This window comes from Phoxinus phoxinus, assembly GCF_949152265.1.
Source record: "Phoxinus phoxinus genome assembly, chromosome: 6".
NCBI classification, from domain to species: domain Eukaryota; kingdom Metazoa; phylum Chordata; class Actinopteri; order Cypriniformes; family Leuciscidae; genus Phoxinus; species Phoxinus phoxinus.
Genome location: NC_136881.1, coordinates 7253813 through 7279530, shown reverse-complemented (window position 1 = coordinate 7279530; position 25718 = coordinate 7253813). Strand labels below are relative to the sequence as shown.

Genomic DNA, 25718 nt, shown 5'->3' with positions numbered 1-25718 from the left:
AAGTATTTACTGTCCAACAATTTTTTTTATTTCATTGTCATGTCCAGTTGCAAATGGCACATAATGAGAATAAAAGAAAAAATGAATTTCGAAAAATTGCATTTTCACACTTTAGGAGATCTTATCCCACCAGGGAAGGCACAAACACTTCATCTTTTTCTTCAACACATTCACATGGAAAAGCTTTAGCCGAAAAAGTGCAAATCAACAAGATAGAGTTACAATAAAAAACACTGTTGTTCCTGATATCAGAACATGCTGAATACAAGTCATGTAACCCAAAATGTCCACAAACACCACAAATAACAATTTGACAAACAAATGTTTTGCTTTTGACTGACTTTGTGTGCTTGAGTATGTGTGCGCGGATAAATCTGAATCTCTCTGATGTGAACAAGGATATTTCTCCAGTATTTTCTGAGCCACGTTGCTGCTATTTAAAACCTGGCCTCATTACAGAAGCCAGTTCACGCTAAAAATGTTTTTGGGAGCAGGAACAAACCCTATAGCCGAAGGCTTTGCTTATGATACACAGCATTTTGCATAAGCAAAATTACTAACCATTATGTAATAGCACATTTAGATTCTGAATTTCCTAGAAACTGCCTTTATACGGAGTGAAGTAAGACCATGAAAGCACTGAGAGGCAATGACAGTGACTTTGCATGACTCTACACAAAGTGCATTAAATTGCTTAATGTATTGTTGCATTATTTCGTGAAGACATATGCTAATTGAGATTAAGCAAAAAACAGTTTGTGCAACAATAATCCAGTTTTTTTGTATTATGTTTTGTCAGTGTACCATCAATTTGTGCTTCATTAAAGGTAAAATTCACCCATAATTGAAAACTGTCATATGTTACTCACATTCATATTGTTCCAAACCCATATGACTTTCTTCTGTAGAACACAAAGGAAGTCGAAGTATATTCTTTTATGTTCGACTGAAGAAAGTAAGTCATACAACGAGTAAATGCTGACAGAATTAACATTTTTTGGGTGAAATAGAAATACCCCTTTAATATAATGAGTTTAATGACGAGTAATTTGTGCATTTGTTTGTACTTTTACATTCCAATGTGTTTTTGTGTCTTAAGCCATTAGATTATGTTGAAATATTTCCGTATGTTGCGTGATGTGGACTGTACATTATCATCTTGTGCTTATGCTGTAGAGAATGTGTTATGTTTAAGTATAGGTTTAAAGAACACACATTGTTTGTGTGTGTGCAGATTCATGAATGTTTCTCAGTATTCCCACAATGTTGCATTAGCGATCGCCTGACCGCTGGCTTTGAGAACCCCAGCGTGGTCTCCCTTAAGATACTTGCCCTCCTTCGTCTTAATGGCCACTTTATTATAATCACAGAACTCAAACTGGAAATAGACAGGTGTTCCACTGCTGCTAATCACAGAGCCGTCTGCCTCCACGGTCCAGAACTTCCCCACCGAGTCTGAGGAGAGCAATTAAAGAAAAGGTAACTATTTATATCCTACCAAATCCTACCAAGTCAGAGTCACACTATCGCTCACCTTTGAGGCTGTAAGCGTTGTTGTTGTACTCTAACTGGAAGACATCATATGATGAGCGGTTCGAATCAAGTGTACCGGTTCCTTGCTTACGGCAACCAATGAAGCCGTGTTCCCCACGCAGAACTATCAGCGGCCGGTTGATGAGCTTCACCACAAACTCCTCCTGCTCGCCTGGAAAAGAAAACAGCACACGCTAGGACATACTCTACATAACCTGTTAGCTGTGGTTAATAATACGGTGCTCTTGATTTTACATATGCATGATACAAATTTTAATAAGCGTGTGTTCACACTTGTGGATTGGTTCTCTTGGTTCTTTTGGTCCGGACCAAAAAAGAAAATGATACATTTAATCCTGGTTCACACTGTCTTGAATTTAAGTATTTTGTGATGAAACTTATCGAACATCTAAAACAATGCTGGGTGCTGGGCTAGATGCTCTCGCAGTGTGTATGTAACAGAGGCAAGCTAGTAGTCGCTGTACGTGTAACCCGCACTGCCCCCCTGACCTCAAGAGGCGCGCTAGCGACTGGCGGCTGCGATCTTTAGCGCATGCCTCCCACGCCGGAGTCGCCGGTTCGAATCCGGCTCGGAACGGATTGAGTAGGATGGTATTTTTATCAGCTGAGAACTCACGAAAGGCTTATAAAATGTGTAAAGGGCTATATAACTATAATTGCGACCACACCCACAAACTATAACTATGAGAATAAGTTAATTCTAAGCTTGCGCGCTGCGGTTTCAAAGTGTTTATAACGTCATTGAACATGTTTTTGATGTTGTTGCATTTACACGGCTTTAACCAACAGATGTCCTCAGCATGCTATGTTTTGAGTGAAGCTAGTGTAATGATCTAATAATCTGACAGGGAATTTAACTGACATAGTCAATATAGTGGAATAAAAACAACACCTAGTCTATTTCACCGCAACGTCAAAGGAAGCAAATGTTGTCGAAACGAGCGCTGGATACCTGAGGTATTTACTTCTCACCGTTTATTTCAGAAGGTATGAACGATTTTTTTTCCCATATCCATTTTTTTTTAATGGGCTTGACTTGTCAAACAGTGGTGGATTTTTCTGGACCTCGTGATAATTTATTCTTCGCAATGTTGCCTGCCATTTTAAATGTGCGAGCCCTTAAATTTATTCTGATTGGATGTCAGTGTTTTATTGTTCAACAGCTGGAAAAAAAATCTTTCCGAAAGTAATCCCAACGATATCGTTTCTCTATATCGTTATAGCTGTGGTGGGAAATGTGCTATTCTTTAATATTGAGAACGATTTTAGAACTATAGTTTATCATAATTTTTATCGCTATCGTCCTTTGTGTGAACGGGCCTTTAGAGTCAAAACAGCGCCAGGAATTCCTCTGTCACACACACACAAACTGAGATCTTCTGCGGTTCCAATGCCTATACCGTACTGTAGTTGGCAACATGGCTCCTTTGACGAGAGGAACCAGGTATTATTGCGCATTCTGTTCTTTTTGGGGTTGCGTCTTGTGACATCACATCCTGTTTTTGGTTCGTTTAGATGTCACCAGAGTTTGTTTGGAAGCTTGTTTGGTGCACACCAGGGTTCACACTCAAATGAACCACACGAACTGAGCAATTGCAACAGAGTTCATTTTAATTGAACCAAACCTGCCAAGTGTAATCACACCCTCAGACACAAACCTGCAGAGTCCACAGCGGCCGCCAGCTGTCCGTTCTTCTTGGCTGCCATGTATTTACCATTACTGGCCTTCAGTGCCACTTTTGACCCTTTCCACTCAAGGTCAAAGAAACAACTGGGTGACCTGGGATAAACAGACAGTTTCTTAAAATCAACTTGAAAAATAATAGACTAGACCAGGGATGTTCAACTTCGGTCCTGGAGGGCCACTGTCCTACAGAGTTTAGCTTCAACCCTGACAAAAGCTCTTTTCTAGTAATCCTGAAAACATTGATTAGCTTGTTCAGGTGTGTTTAATTAGGGTTGGAGCTAAACTCTGCAGGACAGTGGCCCTCCAGGACTGAAGTTGAACATCCCTGGACTAGACCCTTTAATTTTGGAATCAACTCTAAACAAAAAACTTTGCTTTATGTATTGCAAATATTGTGGCTCTTAGAAAACTTTAACTGTACATTGCTTTGGATTAAAGTGTCTGCTAAATGCAAAATGTGAATGTAACAATTCATTAGTGCACATTACCACAAATTTTTTTTTTTAAATGAAATTGTATAACTTCCTCCATTTTGGTATGTTTAAAAATTATTGGAAATTTTTTTTTTTATATATATATATATAATTGTTGAGTAAACAGAACATCTAGTCAAGACAAGCTGGTATGTTTGCATTCCCTATTGCCTTTATTAATTCCTCTTGCCATATGGTTCACTCAGCAGCAAACAATCTTTTAGACTCTACTATTCTACCCTGTGTCTAGTTATATTTATGTGACATTTTCTAGTAGTTACGTGTTGTTAATTGTTCTTACTTAGTGGAGGCAGAGCATTGAATCGCTCCACTTGGGGTGAGACTCCAGTACTTCCCATTGCAAGATCGGAAGGCACAGCGCTTTGTCTCCATGTCCATCTCCATCTGAAACACCTCCTGATCAGACTCCTCATCCTGATTGGCTGATAAATCAACCCCTAAAATAATAATTCAATCAGAGTACCGTTTAAAGACAGACTAGGAGAGTGAAGTTAATCAATATAATTAATATTCTAATCTGATACTTTTCTGCATGCATGTACACACACTGACACAGATTTCCAGAGCTCTTAAAAGTAAAGCAAAACTCAGAGCCAATATGCATGCTTTTTATATCTGTTTGTCATGCAATAAATTACTTCTTCTTCTTGTTTTATAGTAACTTTAATTGGTTTGCTAAGACAGGACAATCATTTTACAAATGTCGGGTATGAAAATAAATAAATAAATTGGGCGCCCTGCATGCAAGGTTTCACAATTCACACAAAAAGGGCAGTCTGGATACATTTTAGTGCTGGATAGGCTTAGATTTACACAAAAAAAGTGGCCCATTTTACTTTAATTCACCCAAATATGGCCCAGAACTATTATTAATAATATTATTTATGAATCAGCTCACCTTGGCGCATGGAGATGTTTCTTTCGTTGCTGGCTGTGAGCACCACTTGCCCGTGACTTTGCTCGAGGACAAAAAGCTCATCTTTGCCGACACGCGCGCTCTTGCCTGACTTCATTGTCCCGGTGGGGCCCGTGGGCGCGATGTATTTGCCCGTGGCGTCCCGGAAAGCCACCTTCCCCGCGCGAAATTCCAGCGTAAACCCGGTGCCCGTGCCCGGTTTGGCCGTCAGGGCGCCGCTGCACGTTAGGAAGCGGTTGTCTGCGGTCTGCAGATGATACCGGTGGTCCAAGTACACGAGCGTGAGCAGCGAGTCCACACCCCACGGCACGTCGCGGTCCACGGCGAGCTCGTTCCTCTCGGCGCACAGGTGCGCGTACCGCTTGCGCGAGATGCTGTACACGTTCACCTGAGGATGCACGGCCAGGTGCACGTTCCATTTCTCCGCAGGCGAGATGCTTTGCGCAAAGCATGAGATCCGGTCCTCGGTCCCGCCCAGGTAGCGCGCATGGGGCTCGGACTGCAGGGACCACCGGCCGTCGTCGTGGGCGATCACAAGGAACCGACAGTCCAGGCCGGGTTGCTCGCTGTCCGCGGTCACGTTGCCGTCCTTGTCGGTGGCGAGGTAGCGACCCAGGTGGCTTTTGATGAACACGGCATTGGAGTCTCCGTGGTCTCCGGACTGCTCCAGTGTCCACACCTGCTTTTTTTTCATAGAGCTCGCGGAGGCGTTGATCTTAAAACCAAACATCTCCGCTGTCAGATATTTGTTACCGGCGTTTATTAACCCGAACCTAATCACCAAAGTCTCGCCTAATCCTTCCGAAGACATGCTGGAGCTGTTTAGACGTTACGGTTCGGTGAGAATCGGGGAGCAGCGGTTCCGAGGAGTGGGTGTGACGACTGATATACGATGGCGCGCGCGCGAGAGAGAGAGAGAGAGAGAGAGAGAGAGAGAGAGAGAGAGAGAGAGAGAGAGAGAGAGAGAGAGAGAGAGAGAGAGAGAGATGCTGATGATGCTGATATGTAGGCTGTAGCCTATGTCGCTTTTTTAGCGGGGTGTGTTGCTGTTTTATTCAACACAGGACTCAGGAGCATCATTGTAGCCTACTGGACAGCTGTTTGCACCACTTGATACCCTAATAAAATGCAAAGCCTGGAACCGCTACCTTTACACGTCATCTCGCTGCTGTTGCTATGGGAAGAATAGACCGATCTCTTGTGAAAAGTGCCTTCTCTTGTGAAAAAAATAATTAATTAAATTCATTTTAAGAGCTTTACTTTAAAATGCGAACTGAATAGGCGAATGTCCATTAGCCTATAGGTCTAATAGGATGTAATTTCATAGGCCTAATTACTTGTTTTTATATGGTTATAGGCCTACTGCCAAATAGGCCTACAAGCATTTTAAGGTAAAGGCTATTTGAAAGTAATTTGTATTGATACTTGTAGCCTATGTACGTAGTGTATTGTCATTAAACATTTGTAATGTTGAAGTTGGTTGGAAATTTAAAAACAGGGTAACTTTAAATGGTAACCTATAACATAGGCTATACTACAAAATTATCAAGTAACTACTTTACATGTGCTTTAGTATAGTTAACATCAAGATAACAGTGCTTCTTTAAAGCATTACAAAATCATGTTTTAAAATGTAGCCTACTTTAAAGTTAAAAACTTTTAATTTGACATTATTACAGAAACGTAGGCCTACTTAGCCTATTATGGAAGTTTAAACCTGGAAGACTATGGAACTGGGGTGTATGGGATACTTGAAGAGACCTTCAGCAACAACTATCAACCTGTAGCTTTACTGAGGGGTTTGGTCAGTAGGAAACCTTCTGGGGAAGCCGAGGTTGCGGCTGTACATGCGGCCAGAAGGGGGCGCTCTTCGTGTGATCGGTCTGTGTTCTAACGCCCCATACTGATGGTAACGTAAAAGGCACCGTTGTTCAAATGTGATGTTAAAAGGTTCTGCGGTCAATAAACCCTATGGTCTTTCTCAGAAAAAAAGTAAATCCCCACATACAAACTCGTTACATCCCCATTGAAACTGCGTAAAATGTACTTCTTCTTTTTTTAACATTTAATAGCCTACTTTAGCCTATATTGAACTTATTTTTCATTAACAGTGTAGATGTCCCCAAAACATTTCCTCTGCTCATCTGAAATAAGGACGAAGGAAGCAGGAACTTGCTCGGGTTATTTTCAGGCCAAGCAGCAGCCTTCCTCTTCCTCTTAAAGGACAGGATATTGATTCAGCCCTTTATGCTCTGCTGACTGTTTGATGGAAATTAAATCTCTCCACTCATACTACTCTTCTTTTGTCTTCTGCACATGAACACACATAGCCTATATATCAGTGGTAAGAGGTACAATTATTGATTGCATTAAATGGATAATTGATTATTTATATGTTATTATCTAGCTTAGCCTAGAAATTGTGTTTGGTGTCTCTGATTTAATAACAACAACAACAAAATCCATTAAATCACACAGCACATTAGTTCATTTTCACACTGGCAGATAAAGATGTAAAATTCAGGGTGAAAATGTAAAATCTGTTTACACATTAAATAATAGGCTACACAGCACTAAACATTACACAAACCATATATATACATTTGATACAGCTTGACTAAACAAATAGTTTATATTCAAGCATGATTTGTTTTATTTGATTTCTTTGGTGAAACTTTACAATAAGGTCCATTAGTTATTGAAATTTATTATAAGCAATATTTTACATATTATATCTGTTAATCTTTGTAAATGTTAGCTATAAAAATACAACTCATTGTTAGTTCGTGTTTGCTTAAATCCAATAATTAATATTAACATATACAACTTTTGATTTTAATAACGTATTAGTAAATGTTTAAATTAATATATTAATATTAATCACTGTTAGTTCACTGTCACTGAGATGGTACCCTTTAAAAATATACTAATATGTACCATTAAGGTAATAATATGTAACATTTTGGCATCAATATGTACCTTTGAGGTAGGCTAATAAGCACCCAGTGACAGCTTTTGATACCCTTTTTTTCTGTAGATGTAAACTAGTTAACTAATGTTAACAAATGTGTTACCATTCTTATTGTTAAAAAGAGTTCATGTTGATATCTTCACATGATCTAAAAGTTTTAACATATCTCAAAATCTTTAAAAATAAAAAAATTTAAAGTTTACAGCTGTAATAGTGAAGACTGAAAAAGGCCATTGACAATATGCAATATGACAGTACTAACTTGAGCTTCCTTTTGTATGTTTTCTTGGGGGAAAATGAACTTTACGAGTGCATTGTGTGGAACAAACACTGATGGATTAAGACGAAGCATCTCTGTGACAGAATTAAATGTTACATTTATACTGATAACTATCACGCCCCTAGACACAACACAGCCTAAAGTAGACAACAACAAAAAAACAGCTACGTTTAGGATGCATTCATATAAGAAGTGAATTAAACCAGCTTCATTTACTCTCTTAATGAGCTGAACTCTTGTGTGGCCCAGAACTACACATTTCAACTTGCTTCCAGGCTGCTCTCAGTCCAAAATCAGCATTGACTGAGTTATACCCATAATCTCTGCTAATGAAGCAGCGTAAACGGCTCTCGATTTAATGAGGTTCATCTGTCAAACCCAACTAATGAAACCATTAAGTGAAAATAACATCCTAAAATATATAATGCTGAAAGCAAGATTTTGTTTTTTCTCCCCAATTAACTCAAAAAGTAGCAGAAAATATCAGTATTGTCGATCTATGTGCATGGCAGGTTTCTCACTTTGAGGCTAAGATACTTTTGTAAACCAACTCACACAACACATGTTGCAATCTCATGTTTTTGAATGAAATTCAAAAACACGAATGTCCTGTTGTCTGTTGAGGATTTGTGCCCATGATAAGGCAAGTATTTCAAGAAGTCAATGCATCTTTAGAGTGCTTGTTCTGTGTGTCATGAATGTGTCCTTGCATAAAATGTTGCATGATCTTCTTAGTCAAACTCAACAGCTCTCTCTGCTGATGATATTGTAGAAGTTAGATTTTTCAGCATCATTACTCTTCAGTGTCACAAGATCCTTCAGAAATCATTCAGATTTTCTGCTTAAGAAACACTTCTTATTATTATCAATGTTGAAAAAAGTTGTGCTGCTTAATACTGATCATTTTAAATATCATTTTAAAGTGACATTATAAATGCCTTTTTTGAAACTTTTGATCAATTTAATGTCCTTATTATTAGTCCTTATTAGTATTATTATATTTTCTTAAGTATCTTACTGCCCACAAACTTTTAAAAGATAGTGTATTTTTATTCAATATAATTACATAATTTTTTATTTAGTTATTCCTTTATATCTTTTTAAAGCCACATCATAAAATAAGGAAATATAATGCTAATGCAGTCCACACAAAATAACCACAATTAAACATATTTCCATCCCCTCTTAACATTTTTCAAACCAAATCTTTTAATTTTCTTCATGGGAGAGTGCTAAAATTGAGAATCTGATTTACATGATTGCATTCATGGATGCAAGAGTGTGAAAAGTAAAATTGAAACTTTTTTTTTTAAATGTGCCTGAGTTTGTGCATGTTCTGACACATATACATTCCTGGAATGACAGCGAGTGACCACCTCTCTTTTCCTTATAAGTACAATCAGAGAGCTTATTTGCAACACTAGGCTGTTTCATTTTATGAAAGTATGAGAGCTACTTGCCTTATGTTATACTGTCATGTTCAGTAATTAGATAGCATAAAGTTGGCTTCTAACACATATCTCAAATTCCCTCTGAGAGAGCTTAAGTGGGACTGAACAATTGGAAAATACCTGGGAAAGGATACCTGTGGAAAACAAATATTGGGGTTATATATCATGAGGCATATATACCTTATATAACTTACTCAAGATCAATCATGCTTAGTTTCCTTTTGTGAACCTCAGTCATTTTGGTTATATTTCCATATTAGGAGTCTACCTGTTCCCATTGCTTATAGAGAGCAGCATCCACCAGTCCATCCCATCAGACCTTTGTGTGAGTGTGTGTTACCTGTCAATGTTTCCATATAGGGTACTCAAGGTTTGATGGGTGGAGACAGTCAGTATAGGCCACTTTTAGTGTTTCTGTATGTTATCTTTTTGTGTATTTCAATTCTCCTATGTTGTTCCAGTAATTGGACACAATAATTGTTTTAAAAAAAAAAAACTATAATGAATAAATACAATGACAACAGAAAGAGAAACAGAGAGTGCCAATCACTCTTTCTAATTTCCGCTTTAAGGAGTCACGTGACTTCGCCTTGGCGTTCCAAAGAATACCATGTGACTCATCCAGAGATTGCCTTTTAAGGAGATTGGCTGAATATCTCTTAAAGGGGCCCTGAACACGCTGTCTTTGTAAAAACAAGAAACAACACAAAGGTTATCTTCTTCCTTTATATTGGGCAGCATGTGACATGTTTGAACTCTGTATATGGCTATATGGAAGACAACTTTTCATTTGGCTCTGTGTGTATGTTGGTACCCTCCATCACAATAAACATGCCCTTATGTCAAAACAGCTGCTCAAACTAATAAATGAATGAACAATCACACTTTACAAGCTTACCAACCAGTTTATACGCTATAATTATTTCAGAGAGTAGACTAAATTAAGTTTGGCTTACTTTATATTTCCTTTCTGATACAAGCGCCTGCGACTTCCTTTCAAATGTGTCACATGCTGTGGCTGTAAGACTTTAAGTCGTCTATCTCTCTTCCTCTTCCTCTTTCTGTTTGAAACATCCATATAAGGGCTTCAGTAATCTGCTGATGAGAGAAACAATATAGAATCTAAAACTGATAAAACAGCATCATAAACACACACACATATGCCATTCTTATTACTCTTACCATGATAGGCATGGACCCCCACACCCTAAACAACAACCTGATACTCACACACACCCACCAGGAAACAATGAATGCTGTACCACTACATACATCACTTTGTGAAATATTTTGTGGCAGTAGGCTGTGTGACTCAGTGAGCATTAGGTGTAACATTAAGATTACACAGTTGAGTCACCTTCACTCTGGGATCCGGTACGGTCAAAATTCAGTGTTAATATTGATGCACGCATGTTTAGGTTTGCGGAGGGCAGGTGTATTGGTTGTGACTGCAGTTAGAAGAATCATTCCAGCCATCTCTTGATGACAAGCTTTCATCGATAGATAGATAAATCACTCACTAGGCTGTTGACCTGTTGACCAAACACTACACTGTGGTGGGATACTGATACTTTAATATATAGCTCCTGAATAGGCCATTAACATAAAATACACAATTTGGCTGTCTTTTTAGTTCAACACTGATAAGATAAGGCAAGAAATGCAGAGCACCCCAGACAAGACGTGTTGCTACGCGTCTCAGATTTTCTTCTATTTATAGCACCTATAGGTAAAAAAAACTAAAAAACTAAAACATAAACCAATAAAGGATTAACATAAGCCTATATCTCCCCCTGTAAATCCTAATAAATATATATGGGATCTCATTTGAATAGTATAATAATATTTTTCTATCATTTTAATTAATTTTTTTGGATGACATTTGGGGCTAATCCCAAGTTATCACAGTTAAACTAATAATAAACTTAAATGAGTTAACTATTGTTACCCTGGAAAATATTCAAAACGTCTGCATTCAACATTTAACAAATATTTAAGACACAAACCGGTATTTATAAATATTATAAGTAATTTATGCTGTATTTTGCTACCTTTATTGCAGCAGCAGCGTGAAACGTAATCGGTTTCGGTTATGACGTATTACGCAAAAGCCGGGTTGACAGGAAGTGAGTGACCGGTCCAGGCGACTCGCGAGCAACATGCCCTTGTTTTCTATCCCCTGCTTTGCAGACAACCCGAAACCATAAAATATTCCAGAATTAGTTGATCTCAAATACTGTTGAGCAACTATACAGGAGACACCGGTCCAAACGAAGATCGTCTGAATGACCCCTGATGCATCCACAGACTGCAGCTTTAAATGCACATATTACGAACGGATCCAAAGCATTGTGCACAAAAGTGCCCTGCGATTATATGAAACAGTTGCTAATGAATATGTTTTAATATTGATTTACAGTTGATTTTACAAATTATCATGAGAAATATCTGTCCTTTAAATGAGAGCCACGCCCACGTAGTTCATCTAATGATCCAAACTGACCCAATACTAACAATGAGTCGTTTTATGAACTGATCCTGCATTAATTGCTTTAAATTAGTTTATGTCAAATAATGACTGAAAAGTAAGCAGCTCAGTCAATGTTAAATAACCCTCTGTTCTGTACCAATAATAACAATGACTCGCATTAGGTTCCTACACTATGGTCATTTACAGTGCAATAACATACATTAAAAAACAATACATTTAAATTGCACTAGGGCAAAATGTCGTAATACCAGTGCGTCCTGTCATTCCTGCAACCTGATTAAAGGCTTATTTAAATGTATTTGATCCATCGCTAGAGTTTCAGTGAGCAAATTGTTCAGTCGCTATGTAAAACGTATTGAAAAATAAGCCACAAACTTAGCATTCAAGACTCAATCTTAAGGCATTTTCACTGCGCCCTATTTCAAATTATTGAAACATTCTTAATGAAAATCAGTAATATATATGCTTATGTGGTATTAAATTGACTTTTCATTGCTTACTTTTTTAAAGAATTCTGCCAGTTCGATTAGCCCTGCCATACAACTCAATCAGAACTTGAATTTCAAGCAACTAGCTTGAAACTCGCCAAGTGGACGACGGCTGGCCAATCAGATCACTCGATGCCGAAAGTTTACCTTATATGGAAGGAGCCGGCCCCAGCGCCGGGTATAAAGCTGTGACCCACCTCACACAGAGTATTGTGAGTTTTCAGTGCACGCTGAGAAGAGCTTCATACCCCTTGTTCACAATAACCTACTAATACACAGGTGAGAATGCATTTTAAACAGTATTTTGTGGTATTTGGTATCATGATGTTAATAATGTCGCTAGTTGGAGGTTTATTTATTTTTTTAATTGTTTAAGCTACGCATATTCAGTTCATATTGGTATGTGATTTGATTTGTGAATGCAGTTTGAGTAACGTTAACCTCAACCGTGTAATTTCAACGTGGTTTTATTTTATAGTTCTACTCTTAAGGTTACAAATATTTTGTGCTTTTATAAATCTTTCAGTAACGTTAGTATTAACGTTAACCGGTTGCAATTCTAGCTATCTTAGTTGGAAGGACTTAATAGTAAATCTTCTTTTTGTCACTAGAGGGGCTTAAATCCACGCTTTGGGCGTGAAATGCCCTTTTAATTGATCCATATAATGCAGTTAAATGTGGATTTAGTGGCGTAGTTTCCTCCGTGTCTGTGTTCGCAGTTTGAATGGTGGGTGTGGCTACTATAAAGCATTAACCGGCATATTTAACACTACAGCCGTTTGGTTCGCTTAACTGTGGTTTAACGTAAGTTAACGTTAACTTTAAACGTTTAATATAACGTTATTAAGTTTCTCGTTGTTAACCGTTTGGCTACAATACACTTTACAGCCTTGTCATCCCTAAATCACCAAATAAGATGGCAGCGCTTGTAGTATCTACTGAAATGCCTGCAATACAGATCATTTTGATAAAGAGGTTAGTTTTTCAGGCATCAGGATTACAATGGTGGTCGTTTGGTAAAGCGCTTATCTCGGCCTTTGAAACTGGGAGTGGTCGTGTCCGTTGGTCTGATTCCACGCGCTGAATCGGCGGCATTGAGCTGCTCGAACTTATTGCCATATAAGGCAATAGTGAGACTGCCTGACCACTTCCTTTGTCTCAAATCGCTTGGTTTCAACCCTGCGCCTCTGCGCCGCCTACTGGACAGTCATCACATTACTCAAGCACCATCGCTGCCTGTTAAAGAAACTAAAGGATTGCAGTATTTTAACGATTTCACTTGTTTTTTTGTACAGCCATGGATGAGGAAATCGCTGCCCTGGTCGTTGATAACGGCTCCGGTATGTGCAAAGCCGGTTTTGCTGGAGATGATGCCCCTCGTGCTGTTTTCCCTTCCATTGTTGGCCGACCCAGGCATCAGGTAACTATTTAGTCATTTTATGTTCATCGGGGCATTAGTCTCATATTAAAACGTTAGAAATTGTTAACTCATCTGCATAAATGTAGAATTAAAAACAAAGTGGCATAATAATGGTAAACATTTCAAGTGCAATTTATATTGTATAGATTTTTTTTTTCAAAGCAGCTTCACTGTAGTGACAAGAGTTTTGCATAATTCAATTGTAATTTTACTTCAATTTCAGCTGTAAAACAGCTCTACAGATGGTAGTGTCATTAAGCTCAAATTCAGTGGTGTTAATGTTGCGAAGTCCTTAAATTGACACCTTAAAAAGCAGCTCTACAGAGTATAAGTGTCATTTATCTATCAGATGAGAACTTTAAATTGAACTGTCAGAGCAGTGAAATTAAATTTTTCTGAATGTAACAGTCTTTTAAACATGTATGCTTAAGTAATCTATGCCTTAAAGATTTAATCTGCTTGGTTTTGACTGGGTTGTTGACTAATCTTTAATTTCCCTTTCTCTAGGGAGTGATGGTTGGCATGGGACAGAAGGACTCCTATGTGGGAGATGAGGCTCAGAGCAAGAGAGGTATCCTGACCCTCAAGTATCCTATTGAGCACGGTATCGTGACCAACTGGGATGATATGGAGAAGATCTGGCACCACACCTTCTACAATGAGCTGCGTGTTGCCCCTGAGGAACACCCTGTCCTGCTCACAGAGGCTCCCCTGAATCCCAAAGCCAACAGGGAGAAGATGACACAGGTGTGTTTTTGGGACTCATTCATATGACCCCACTATTTGGCTTTTGTTCCCTCTGTTCATTTTCTTTTCCATCCATTTCCTCTCAGGCTCTCTGTCCTCTACCATGAACTCTGTTACGAGGTTCAAAAGGTTCATCCATCTTTGCTTCCTTCCCCCCCCTTTTCTTTCTTGCATGGTAGCTTTTCTAACACTTCTTACTAGCATTGTCCTGAGTGTGAACCGTTTTAGCATGGTGTGCCGGGGAGGTTTCCTGCCCAGTATTGCTTCCTTAACCTTGTATTGGTTTGTATTTGGAAGTGTCTAAATGGGATTTTCTTTTCTTTTTTTTAAAACTTACTTTGCTCTTTCCTACAGATCATGTTTGAGACCTTCAACACCCCTGCCATGTATGTGGCCATCCAGGCTGTGCTCTCCCTGTATGCTTCTGGTCGTACTACTGGTATCGTGATGGACTCTGGTGATGGTGTCACCCACACCGTGCCCATCTATGAGGGTTATGCTCTTCCCCATGCCATCCTGCGTCTGGATCTGGCTGGTCGTGACCTGACAGACTACCTGATGAAGATCCTGACCGAGCGTGGCTACAGCTTCACCACCACGGCCGAGAGAGAAATTGTCCGTGACATCAAGGAGAAGCTGTGCTATGTGGCCCTGGACTTCGAGCAGGAGATGGGAACCGCTGCCTCATCTTCCTCCCTGGAGAAGAGCTACGAGCTGCCTGACGGGCAGGTCATCACCATTGGCAATGAGCGTTTCCGTTGCCCTGAGGCTCTCTTCCAGCCATCCTTCCTGGGTGAGTTTCATTCTGTGCATTTAAACGGGTTGTGCGTTAAACAATCCCTGTATCAACTAGTTTATTATGATTACTAACTTGTTTTCTTTATGCAGGTATGGAATCTTGCGGTATCCACGAGACCACTTTCAACTCCATCATGAAGTGTGACGTGGACATCCGTAAGGATCTGTATGCCAACACAGTGCTGTCTGGAGGTACCACCATGTACCCTGGCATTGCTGACCGTATGCAGAAGGAGATCACCTCCCTTGCTCCTTCCACCATGAAGATCAAGGTAATTAACCTTAAATGCATGAACCGATGAGAATGAGTCTTAAAAAGTTGCAATGGTTAAGATGAGCTAACATCTCTTTTCTCTTATAGATTATTGCTCCCCCTGAGCGCAAATACTCCGTCTGGATCGGTGGCTCCATCTTGGCCTCCCTGTCCACCTTCCAGCAGATGTGGATCAGCAAGCAGGAGTATGACGAGTCCGGCCCATCCATCGTCCACAGGAAGTGCTTCTAAACAGAACTGTTGCCACCATTTAATGGCCATGCAGTAGGATTCAAACGACCAACCTAAACCTCTCGAACAAGATGACATCAGCATGGCTTCTGCTCTGTATGGCGCATTGACTCAGGATGCGTAAACTGGAAAGGGAGGTAGTTGTCTTGCAGGGGAGAAGCTTTCCCCGAGAGGACTTCAATGTACATTTCTTCTTTTAGTCATTCCAGACATGTCTACCACTTTTGCCCTCATCACAGTGGGCATACATGACCTTTGTTATAGTGTTTATGTAAATTATGTACTCAATACATTTGTTTTTCTTTTGTACTTCAGCCTTAAACTTGGCCCAGTTTGTTATTGTTGCAATGGGGAAAGCTTTACCTTTAAAAAGTGAATATCTTGCAGGACTCCCCTAGGGTATGTGATTTAGGGATGATCCCTTGCGTATGTAAGCCAGGGTGTCTCTGTACACTGACAAGTAAACCCAAATAAAACGTGCACATGTAAAAACCACACAGTGTCTACTGTCTTTAAGTATATTGCTCTGTTTTTAAACTGACTGAAATTACTTTTAAAAAAATTGACCAGCATACAATCTTATCTTGGTCTCTCTTTTCCATTAGGGGTCTGCCTTTTTTTGGTAAACTTCAACCTGTCATTTTATTTATTAATACATATACACAATAGCAATGTATTTGCAGTTAAATTGCATTTTGCAATTACATTTAAGGCATGGTTTAGGTCATGACAAGTAATCATGATTATTCTTTCAATTAATGTGGCTTTAGTCTTAACCTTAACCCCTTCAGATAAAATTTGGGCTTAGTCCTGGACTAAAATTAATGTTTGAGCAGTTTTAACTGAAAGCAATGTGCACTTGACATCTTAACATGTCACTGCCATTGTTTTGTCTCAATGCAGACCATATGTAAGGCACATTTATAGAGGGTATTTGAATGCTCTAATTGAACTAAGGCTTAATAAGCTCTGCCTGTGAAACCAGGCAAGGCCTAGATGTTTACAAAGGATTTTTTTTAAAGCAAAATTTAACTAACTTTATTTTTTACACTGTCACATAAATCAAACATGCAGGGAATATTATGAATTTTCATTAAGCTATTGCACAAACAGCATGTACTTGAGAAAGATTTGGACACAGTTATGGACCCTGAATTGAGCACTTATTTTTCATTCTCATGGTGGATAATTCAACAGTATCTTAGTTTTTCTCGATTGTTTACACATTTTCTGAAAGCATGCCTCATATTCTCAGAACTCTACACCCAAATCAAAAAACGCACACAATGGGCAAAATCCCTCAATCTCCAGCAAAATGAAACTTTACATTCAAAACAATGTTATTTCTTAAAATGGTATTTTGTTTTCAAATGACACACAAACCATCATATGACTAGACATTTATAAGAACCAGTTGAACACTGATGTGGTCTACATACAAAACAACAGAATCATTTACTGTATACAGTTAACAGTAAAAAAAATTATGCTAAAACTCTGACTGCTAATTGTAAAACTGTGTGACGGGTGTTTGCCCATGTGTTGAGTCAGTGTGCATATTTGAATGGCAGTGTGTTCCTTGTGAAAACGAGATTTTCTGCATGCAAATTGTGCCAAATGCAGAAAATTATGTGTAGTGTTTTGAAAAAAATGTTTTAGAACTGCAAATTGAGTGTAAAGCAGGAATTGTGCTTGACATTTAGCAGAATTGGTTCAGGGGGTTGGTGAATGGGTTACATGTTGTGGTCATTGTGTCTCAAGTACCAGTAATTGTGTGTAAACAATTGAGAAAAACTAACTTCTCTTCAGTTGAATGGACCCAACTAAGATGGGGAAGGCCTTTCATACATTTCTTGTCAACCCCATAAGTGAATTTACATTCTGTGGTCTTCAACGCTGTTCCTGGGGAGCTACTGTCCTGTCCTGTTTAGCTCCAACTCTAATAAAATAAAACACACTTTAAGCAGCTAATCGAGCTCTTTAGGATCGCTTGAAAATATAAAAGCTGGTGTGCTGAAGCAGAATGAGAAGGATGAGAAACAGTGCGTATCTAGACGCAGAGTCGAAGACCTCTGATTTACAATATCCTCATAATTATTGTTATATTTGATAGTACATTGAATACGGAAAATGAATAATAGAAAATATTTTTACTAGGTGCTCCGTACCGGAAGTATGTACGTCTCTCAAAACGTTCCGAATGTGTTACATCTTGTTTCCGCTAAATGTGTGCCTATTCCTACTGTGCCAAACACATTTTTGTTCAATGGATGAATTATACATTTATTGAGATGGCAATGATTTGTTTTTGTATATCATTCAAGTGCATGTCCAAACACATTTCCCTAAAGCGGCATGGATAATCAAATTGAAACGGTAAGGACTGATCATTCATGCTAATAATGATAGTTAGCTTCTACATTTTGTTGCATGTAAATAACGTTACGTAAAAATTTATTTATACAACAGTAACGTTTTGAAACGATTAAAATATATATTCTTTTTTATTTATTTATTTGGGACACGAAGATGCAGGCTTCTTACGGGACAGATAAGCATGCAGATCTCTCAAATAACCCCTTGCAAAATGTCACCATGATTACCATAGTTTCTGTCATAATACTATATTACCGACGTTTATACTACTGTAATATAGATTTAAATACCGTAAATTCTTACCAGCGTAAAAATAATTTGTAACTACCGGTCTGAAAGCTTTCTGTCATTTTTGACATTTGTTTTGACAGTTGTGGTCACCACAGTTGTATTGTAATAACATCGGAGATATTCCGAAACTGAGCATTATGGACTTTAATGTCACATTTAGTAAACAATTAACTCACTCTGTTTAAGAAAAAGAAAACTCAGGTCAAACTAACTATGTTTAATGACTCTTTCTTCTTGCTGCTCTACAGGCTCTGTGCTGCCTAGATAGCATTTCCCAAACTTCTGTCACCATCTCAGACTTCTCAGATGAGATTCTACTGAATATCCTGCGATTCATTCCTAGTCATGACCTGATGCTTAATGTGAGTCAAGTGTGCCGGAAACTTCAAAATCTCTGTCTGGACAAGAGCTTGAGAGCCCATGTACACCTGCATAAAGAATATACGGTAAGCCTAAAAAACACACACTTTCTCTCATGAACTTTAGGGTATTTCTGACAAACACACAGCGCATTTTTCCAATACCATTATACTCTATTCTATTTAACGTTACAGAACTGTTCAACAATTAGCCATCTTGTCAATTGTGTATTATAGTGTTGAGATGCCTGATGAGGGTTCAGATTTTTTCCCCTGCCATATTCACTGACCCAACACAAAATTAAATTAATACAATAATTTTTTTGTGACTGTAATTGTATTATTTTTATGGAATGCACATCATTATTTTCTAAGACAAATTTTGAACCCTTATGATTTTTTAATCCAAGACATTAACTTCCCCTTCCCTTCAGCAACCTATCACTCACATGAGACTGCAGCAATTAGCAAATAATCCACTCAATTCCTGATGGACAAAATCAAGTCCAGCCTTCCGTTTTTCTAATTTGAGAAGTCACTTTTACTGATAAAATCACAATAGGGATCAAAAGATTATCACAATTTCTGTTTCATGGTGACTTTAAATGTATATTTATTATTTAATGTTTATTTATTTTAAAACTGTTAAAAATATGAATTCTTAATATACATTTTTCACATATAACTGTATTTTTTTTCCCCATCAAATGTACATAGGGGAAAACAGTTTACAAAGAAAACTAGCAATAACAGCAATAATAATAATTTGCAATAATTATACAGGAAAGTTCAAGACTAAGGTGATAAACACCTTTCCTTGATAAATGAATTAATCAATTTCATGCCATTCATAGGCTCCCAAGACTAATATTCAACAAGTCACTTTTGCAATTTCAGCAAAAACCATCTATGTCTATGTCATCTATTATACTTTCACCTATCTAACAGGTTTTAGAAAGCTGACAAGCAGAATTTGCAGCTAAATATAACAGAAAACCAAATGTTTTAGTACGAAATGCCTGAAAATCTTACCTTTGAATTGCTTCTTATCCACAGGCAAATGACGATGCTGTGAAGCAGCTCTTGAAGAACTTCTCCGCTGACATCCAGACTTTAAACCTCAGTGGCTGCTACTGGTTGGCCGGCTCTACGGTGGATCAGGTCACCCGCTGTAAAGGTCTAGTCAGCCTGGACCTCTCAGGCTGCCGTTTGACGTCAATTCGGCTTTCGCATCTGCTGACCTCTCTTCGTTCTCTGTGCTCGCTGGCATTAGATGTGGGGCCGGGGTTCGACCTCCAGCAGCTGAGTGCGGAGGGTAAGTCAGCTTTGGCTCGCCTGCAGGAGCTCAAGCAGACATTGTTGACTCCCTCTTATGGGGTGGTGCCATGCTGCAGTGCCCTACGAACACTTCACCTCTATCTGGAGGCCAGCGAGGCCTGGAGGGAAGCAGGCGGGTGTGCGCAGCTGATGGTGGGCCAGAGCAGCGTCCCGCACTATCAGAACCTGCGCTGGTTCTCCGCACGCCTCGCACCTGGTGAAGTCAATCGTACTCTGTTGGCGCTCTACTTGGCTGTTTTCAGTATGAGAGTGCCTGAGGGTCTTACAGGACTGGTGCTCTCTGTGCCAGGACCCGCACCGCCAAGGCCGGTTGCAATGACGGCGCTAATGGAGAGCATGGCGTCAACAGTGGGAAATAGCGTAAGCGCTCTCCAGCTTCCACGTACATGGTTAGATGGTGCTATTCTAGGGCGAGTCCTAACGCACGGCTGCCCCGTTTACCTAAATGTCTCGCACTGTTCATCTCCAGGGTTCAACCCTCTACATGTGCTGCTTAGTGCGGGTCGTGACCTCACACCCCTACGGAGTCTCAACCTGCGTGGCTGTGGCCGAGGACCTCTCGCCGAGAGCTGTGGAAAGAGCGAGGAGGAGATGGACACGGAGAGCATCAAAGCACTTACTGAATGTTGCCCGCATCTTATTCACCTTAATTTATCCGCCACGCACTACCACCATGCTTTCCCCACTGGGCAAGATGGACACTTGTGTGGAGCTTTAGGACGTCTTGCCTCCTTGTGCTCGCTGGCACTTCCGGTGTGTGCTTTGGCGCAATCCTCTCCAACACCTGTGAACATTCAGGACTCCAACTCAGACCTCACACCAAGGTCACTACTTCTCGGCCTTAAAAAGAGCAGCCGTGTCGGTGTGCCAACATATCGACCCTCAACAGGGGTCATGGAGGGTCAGGGTGAAGAGCAGCAGGACAGAGGCTTCTGCATTCAGCCACTGCTTCAAGGTTGCCCGCATCTAGTGGAGCTGGAGCTGATTGGCGCAGGCTTTTCCTCTGCCATGCCACGGAATGAGCCGGCCATCCGCAAGGACCCCGTCGCATGCCCCTGGTCCTACAATGTCAGAGACAGTGAGTTAGCTGCTTTAGGAGGGATGAAAAATTTGCGCAAGCTCACCCTCGCTCACTTACCGGGAGTCCTGAAGGGGACAGGATTGATCGAGCTGCTCAAGGGGTGCAAGGACCTTCATTCGTTATCGCTGGCAAATCTCGGATCATTAAAGACCATGAATTACACGCAGGCGCTGCTGGAGGCTCTTTCCTACTGCACACAACTCAGGGATTTAAGGTGAACGCACACGTCACTAAACACTCCATGCACAAAATTAAGCAAAGAATCTAAATGTAGACTTGTCATAGCAAAAAGAAAATAACATTTTACCAGACTGCATCATATTACGACTGCAGCTCACCAGTAGGGGGCAGCGCCACACTGACAGGATTGCTGTACGTCCTGTATGTTTAAATTGTATTTTGTATTATTTCCTTAGTTAGAATAATATATTTTGCTCCCTATGACAGCCATTTAGTTATTTTTCCATTGTGTATTTGGGGCAAACTGTGCAGTTAGATGAATCTGGCACATTAATCATAAAAATATTTAAATTATGTTTTAATCTATATACTAAGTATTAAGATAAATGGTGCATACATTTAAAACTTATATTCAGATGTCAATAGTTTCTCATGGGGCTATAAGCTGATTTAAACATTTACAAGAGGTTAGTCTGTGATTTATTGCTGTCTTAATTCAGAATCTCTGTGTTTTTCTCCCATCTAAAATGTCAAATAGGTTTTGACCAAGTAGCCAGGTCTAATGTTTACCTTTAGTAAATTATTTATGTGTTATGTTTTGGTCGAATTTGAAAAGATCATGAGAACAAGAATCTGCAGTTATGACACTTGCACCATTATATTTTAGACAGTTTCTTAGCTAAATGGCATCTCTCACAATAACATCGTCCATGATTTTGTTTCTCATAATTTTATTTCGGTGTGCATGAAAAAAATTATGGCTCCATGTGGTTAAAGTAAAATGTGACACGCAACACTCACATAGCTTTTGTTTAGTAGACCATATGTATCTTCTTGATGCACTTCCATTCATAAAATGTAATGTAATATTATTTTATAAGAGGTGTTATTCATGCATTATTTTTATTCCTAAAAATGTTAACTGGCTTGTAAGTCATTCTGCATTTGCCGTTGGTGAGTTTTAAATTGGACCCTGGCTAGAATGAGAACTAGGATTACTTAATCAATTATTAATATATTTTTTAGTAGAATATTTTAGCCATATAACTTCTGCATTCATTCACTGTGTGTATGTGTAAAACTGCAGGCTGGAGCAGCCCTACTTTAATGCGAACGCAGCATTTTTTGAAGAGCTCAGTCAGTGTCAGCAGCTGCGGCGTGTTTGTCTGGTTTCTCGACATGGGACCTTCCAGCCCGCCGCTGTGACGGCCTTCATGCAGAGCTGCACTGGTGTCATCATGTGCCACATGTTCATGGGAGGTACCCTGGTGGCATGTAAAACACTGCAGAAAACACTGCTGGACAGGTTAGTGTTTTTAAAGAATTCTTAATAATAAGCCTGAATAATTTCCAGACAGCCCAGGTTCGGCCCGCATTTGGTGCGTGTTGAATCCACGTGTTCCAGATGTGGGCCGGATCTGGACCAACACTATGTTGCTGTCTGGGTTGTTGTACAGGAAGTATCCTGGTGTACATCAAATATTCACCTGTTCAGTGTTTCCCCCCCTGCAGTTTTTCAACATCTCGTCCAGCCCTTAGTGTGGTGATTTACCCTTTACTGCACGAGGACCTGGGCCATGTGATCAGAGGAATGCCACTTTGCCACCTGGATGAGATCACACTTTTCAAAAGCCGCGTCGCTGAAGAGCCCGCGAAACAGTGACTGTGACTGAAGCAAAATCTGAAAACAGAAAACATGTGGGGGATTAACCTGGGCAACGCTTGACCAGTGCTATTTTGTGAGAGAGAAATTATGCATTGTAGGAACACTCCTTTGATAAGAAAAATATTTGCAATCTGGAGGATTCCAGGAAAGCCATTTGTTTTGACTTGAGAGATCATTGAGCTAAGAGGACAATCACAACTTTAAATAAGGTCAGAATTTTCCAATCAAGAGCTTCTATGAACAAAGTCCTTAACAGGTTTAAATTTCATCTTAAAACCTTAAAAAATAAAGTATTGATAAAAAAAATTCTTAAGTGTTGTGGAACTTGCATCACATTATACATTTTTGAATCAAAACATCCAATTTATGGTAAATCACATGATACAATTTTGCTTTATGTTATATCATCAGAGTGTGGTCTGTTTCAAGAGTTCATTGAATCAGTGGTTGTATGCTCATAACTTCTTCAAATGTCTGAAAAAGGAAGGTGTTCTTAGAAAAAAATCATTAATTAGCATATTCTCTCAAATCTGGGAGTATCCTCACAGTTCTGGGGGTTTTTTTTCCTTCCTTTTTTCAATTTCTGAGAAGCAGGTCTCTGAACCGGTTCAAGAAATAAAAAAATAAAAAAATGGAATCAAACACAATTTTTTTACCAGAACATAAACAAAGTGAAACCAAGTTAAATTGTAATGTTAAAGTTAAAAAATAATGTAATATTTTAATTTGACAGTCAACCAATCATGAATTCAAACAGGACAACTTATGCAAATGTGAATGTTGACATCCAACATGAGTGATATATGCCTGTGTTCAGCTGGCAAGTCATTTTTACCCAATCCCACCAGTATTACCACAACACACTGGCATTCTACACGATATGCTAGAGCGACATTTAGAGCTCAGGAATGTTTGTGAAGATGTTACCTTTAAACAATTATTTTAATGCAGTGTCCGATCCCTGAACTTCTTTTGCTGACAAATAAACAAGATTATGCAGGTAACACAGAGAGAGAATATACATTTTTTATTTACACATACCGACATTGTAACAATATGAATCTGTTTGAAAATTGGCAAACTTATTCTTCAAATGCACAAATCTGGTGCACTTTGAAAACACTTTTTTTTTTTTTTTTGGCCTGATTTCACAGACAGGGCTTAGATTAAGCCAGAATTACGCCTTAGTTCAATTAGGACATTTAAGTGGCTTGTATAAGCATGCCGTAGAGAAAAAAACATGACTGGTGTGGTGTGCTTCTTGAGACCAAACAATGACACTGACATATTTTAAGACATGTCAGTGCAATTTGCTCTCAGTTAAAACAGCTCAAACATGCATTTTATCGGGAACTAGTTTAAGCCTTGTCTGTGAAACTGGGGATTACATTTTTTTTTTTTTTTTTTCTTTACCTGAGGTCCCACACTGAGATCATTTGATCTCTTTTACAAGAGAGACCAGGGGCCTGTTTCAGAAAGGGGGTTAAGTAAAAACTTGTATGTTAACCCTGAAATGAGGGAAAATCTGGGTTTTCCGTTTCAGAATGGGAGGTATATCAAACCCGAGAAAGCAGAGTAAGTCATGCCCGTTTCTGAAAGAGAGGTCACTTATACTCAGAGTCAGTTACCATCGTAACTTACTCTGTGAACCTAACCTGGTCGGCAGCAGGTTTTCTTCGGTAAACCCAGAGTTTGTTGCGGTATCCTCCCCTTTTTTTTAAAGAGGAAGCAGTGTTTAAACACCTCATTCATTCTTTCTGTACATTTATACATTGCTGTTAATTCTACAAATGCTACAGAATTAAACTGGCATTTACTGAAAATCATGAAGTGTGTTCATCTGTGCACCAGAAGTTGATGTCCGTTTATACTTAGATATAAACTTATAGGCTACTCCACATAAAAATGTGAATGTGTAGATTGTCTGATGTGTAGACATAATATTCACATTACCTCTGTAGGCCTCTCTGTGGCAGCAGAAACTGTTTCTTCATCCCCATCGTGAAGATGAGCATTTCGAGTACACTTTATAATAGGAATACTATTTGTCATAATTTCTGGTGTATTGAGTCGGCTACTTACAACTGGGGTTCTGTTGGGACAGGAGGCTCCAAAAGACAGATATTACCATCAGAATCTGTTGGGACCAACAAAAAACCCAACCTAAAGTAAAATAAATGGAAATATCAAAAATACCCTTTATAAAAAATAACCCATATGTAGACCTCTTACATTTTATGAAGGCCCTTGGATCTTCGGGAGTGACTGACTCTGATGAAGGAATTCCCTCAGCCAAAAATGCTGCTGCACTCCTAGACACTGGATGCTATTTAGTTATTTAATATGTCAAATGTTTGTAAAGTCAGGTAGCCTACACCCATGATATGCTCAAGCCTTACCTGATTGAATTATGTTTTTATATTTCATTTTCAGCTGCTGCCACATTCTTTTAATTTCTGCAGGATTGCACTATGAAGATTAAAATTAGGTTGAATAACTGTTCTTCCAGTTTCACCTCTGATATTATAACAGTTGGGTAACTACAAATTACATCTTCAACAGTGTAATTAGATTAATGTAATAATTACTATCTTTAGAAAGTATTGGTCTACTTATTACTAATGA

General features: G+C 39.1%; 3 protein-coding genes across 3 annotated transcripts; 2 read left to right on the top strand and 1 right to left on the bottom strand.

The window, feature by feature from the left end:
- fscn1b (fascin actin-bundling protein 1b) lies at positions 1-5566 on the bottom strand. Its single transcript, XM_079616028.1, has 5 exons — positions 4634-5566; positions 4016-4172; positions 3213-3334; positions 1535-1705; positions 1-1455 (listed from the first exon to the last, which is right to left on the bottom strand). The coding sequence occupies exons 1-5, from the start codon at positions 5460-5462 to the stop codon at positions 1250-1252; spliced, it is 1485 nt and encodes a 494-aa protein (XP_079472154.1). The 5' UTR covers positions 5463-5566; the 3' UTR covers positions 1-1249.
- On the top strand, positions 1370-16297 carry actb1 (actin, beta 1). The gene is made up of 7 exons (XM_079616029.1): positions 1370-1479; positions 12355-12611; positions 13628-13752; positions 14260-14499; positions 14854-15292; positions 15388-15569; positions 15659-16297. The coding sequence occupies exons 3-7, from the start codon at positions 13630-13632 to the stop codon at positions 15800-15802; spliced, it is 1128 nt and encodes a 375-aa protein (XP_079472155.1). The 5' UTR covers positions 1370-1479; positions 12355-12611; positions 13628-13629; the 3' UTR covers positions 15803-16297.
- Positions 16298-17809: 1512 nt separating this feature from the next.
- Positions 17810-24911, top strand: fbxl18 (F-box and leucine-rich repeat protein 18). The gene is made up of 5 exons (XM_079614862.1): positions 17810-18178; positions 18718-18915; positions 19885-21461; positions 22515-22733; positions 22940-24911. Exons 1-5 carry the CDS (start codon positions 18158-18160, stop codon positions 23088-23090), a joined length of 2166 nt encoding a protein of 721 aa, XP_079470988.1. The 5' UTR covers positions 17810-18157; the 3' UTR covers positions 23091-24911.
- Positions 24912-25718: the final 807 nt, after the last annotated feature.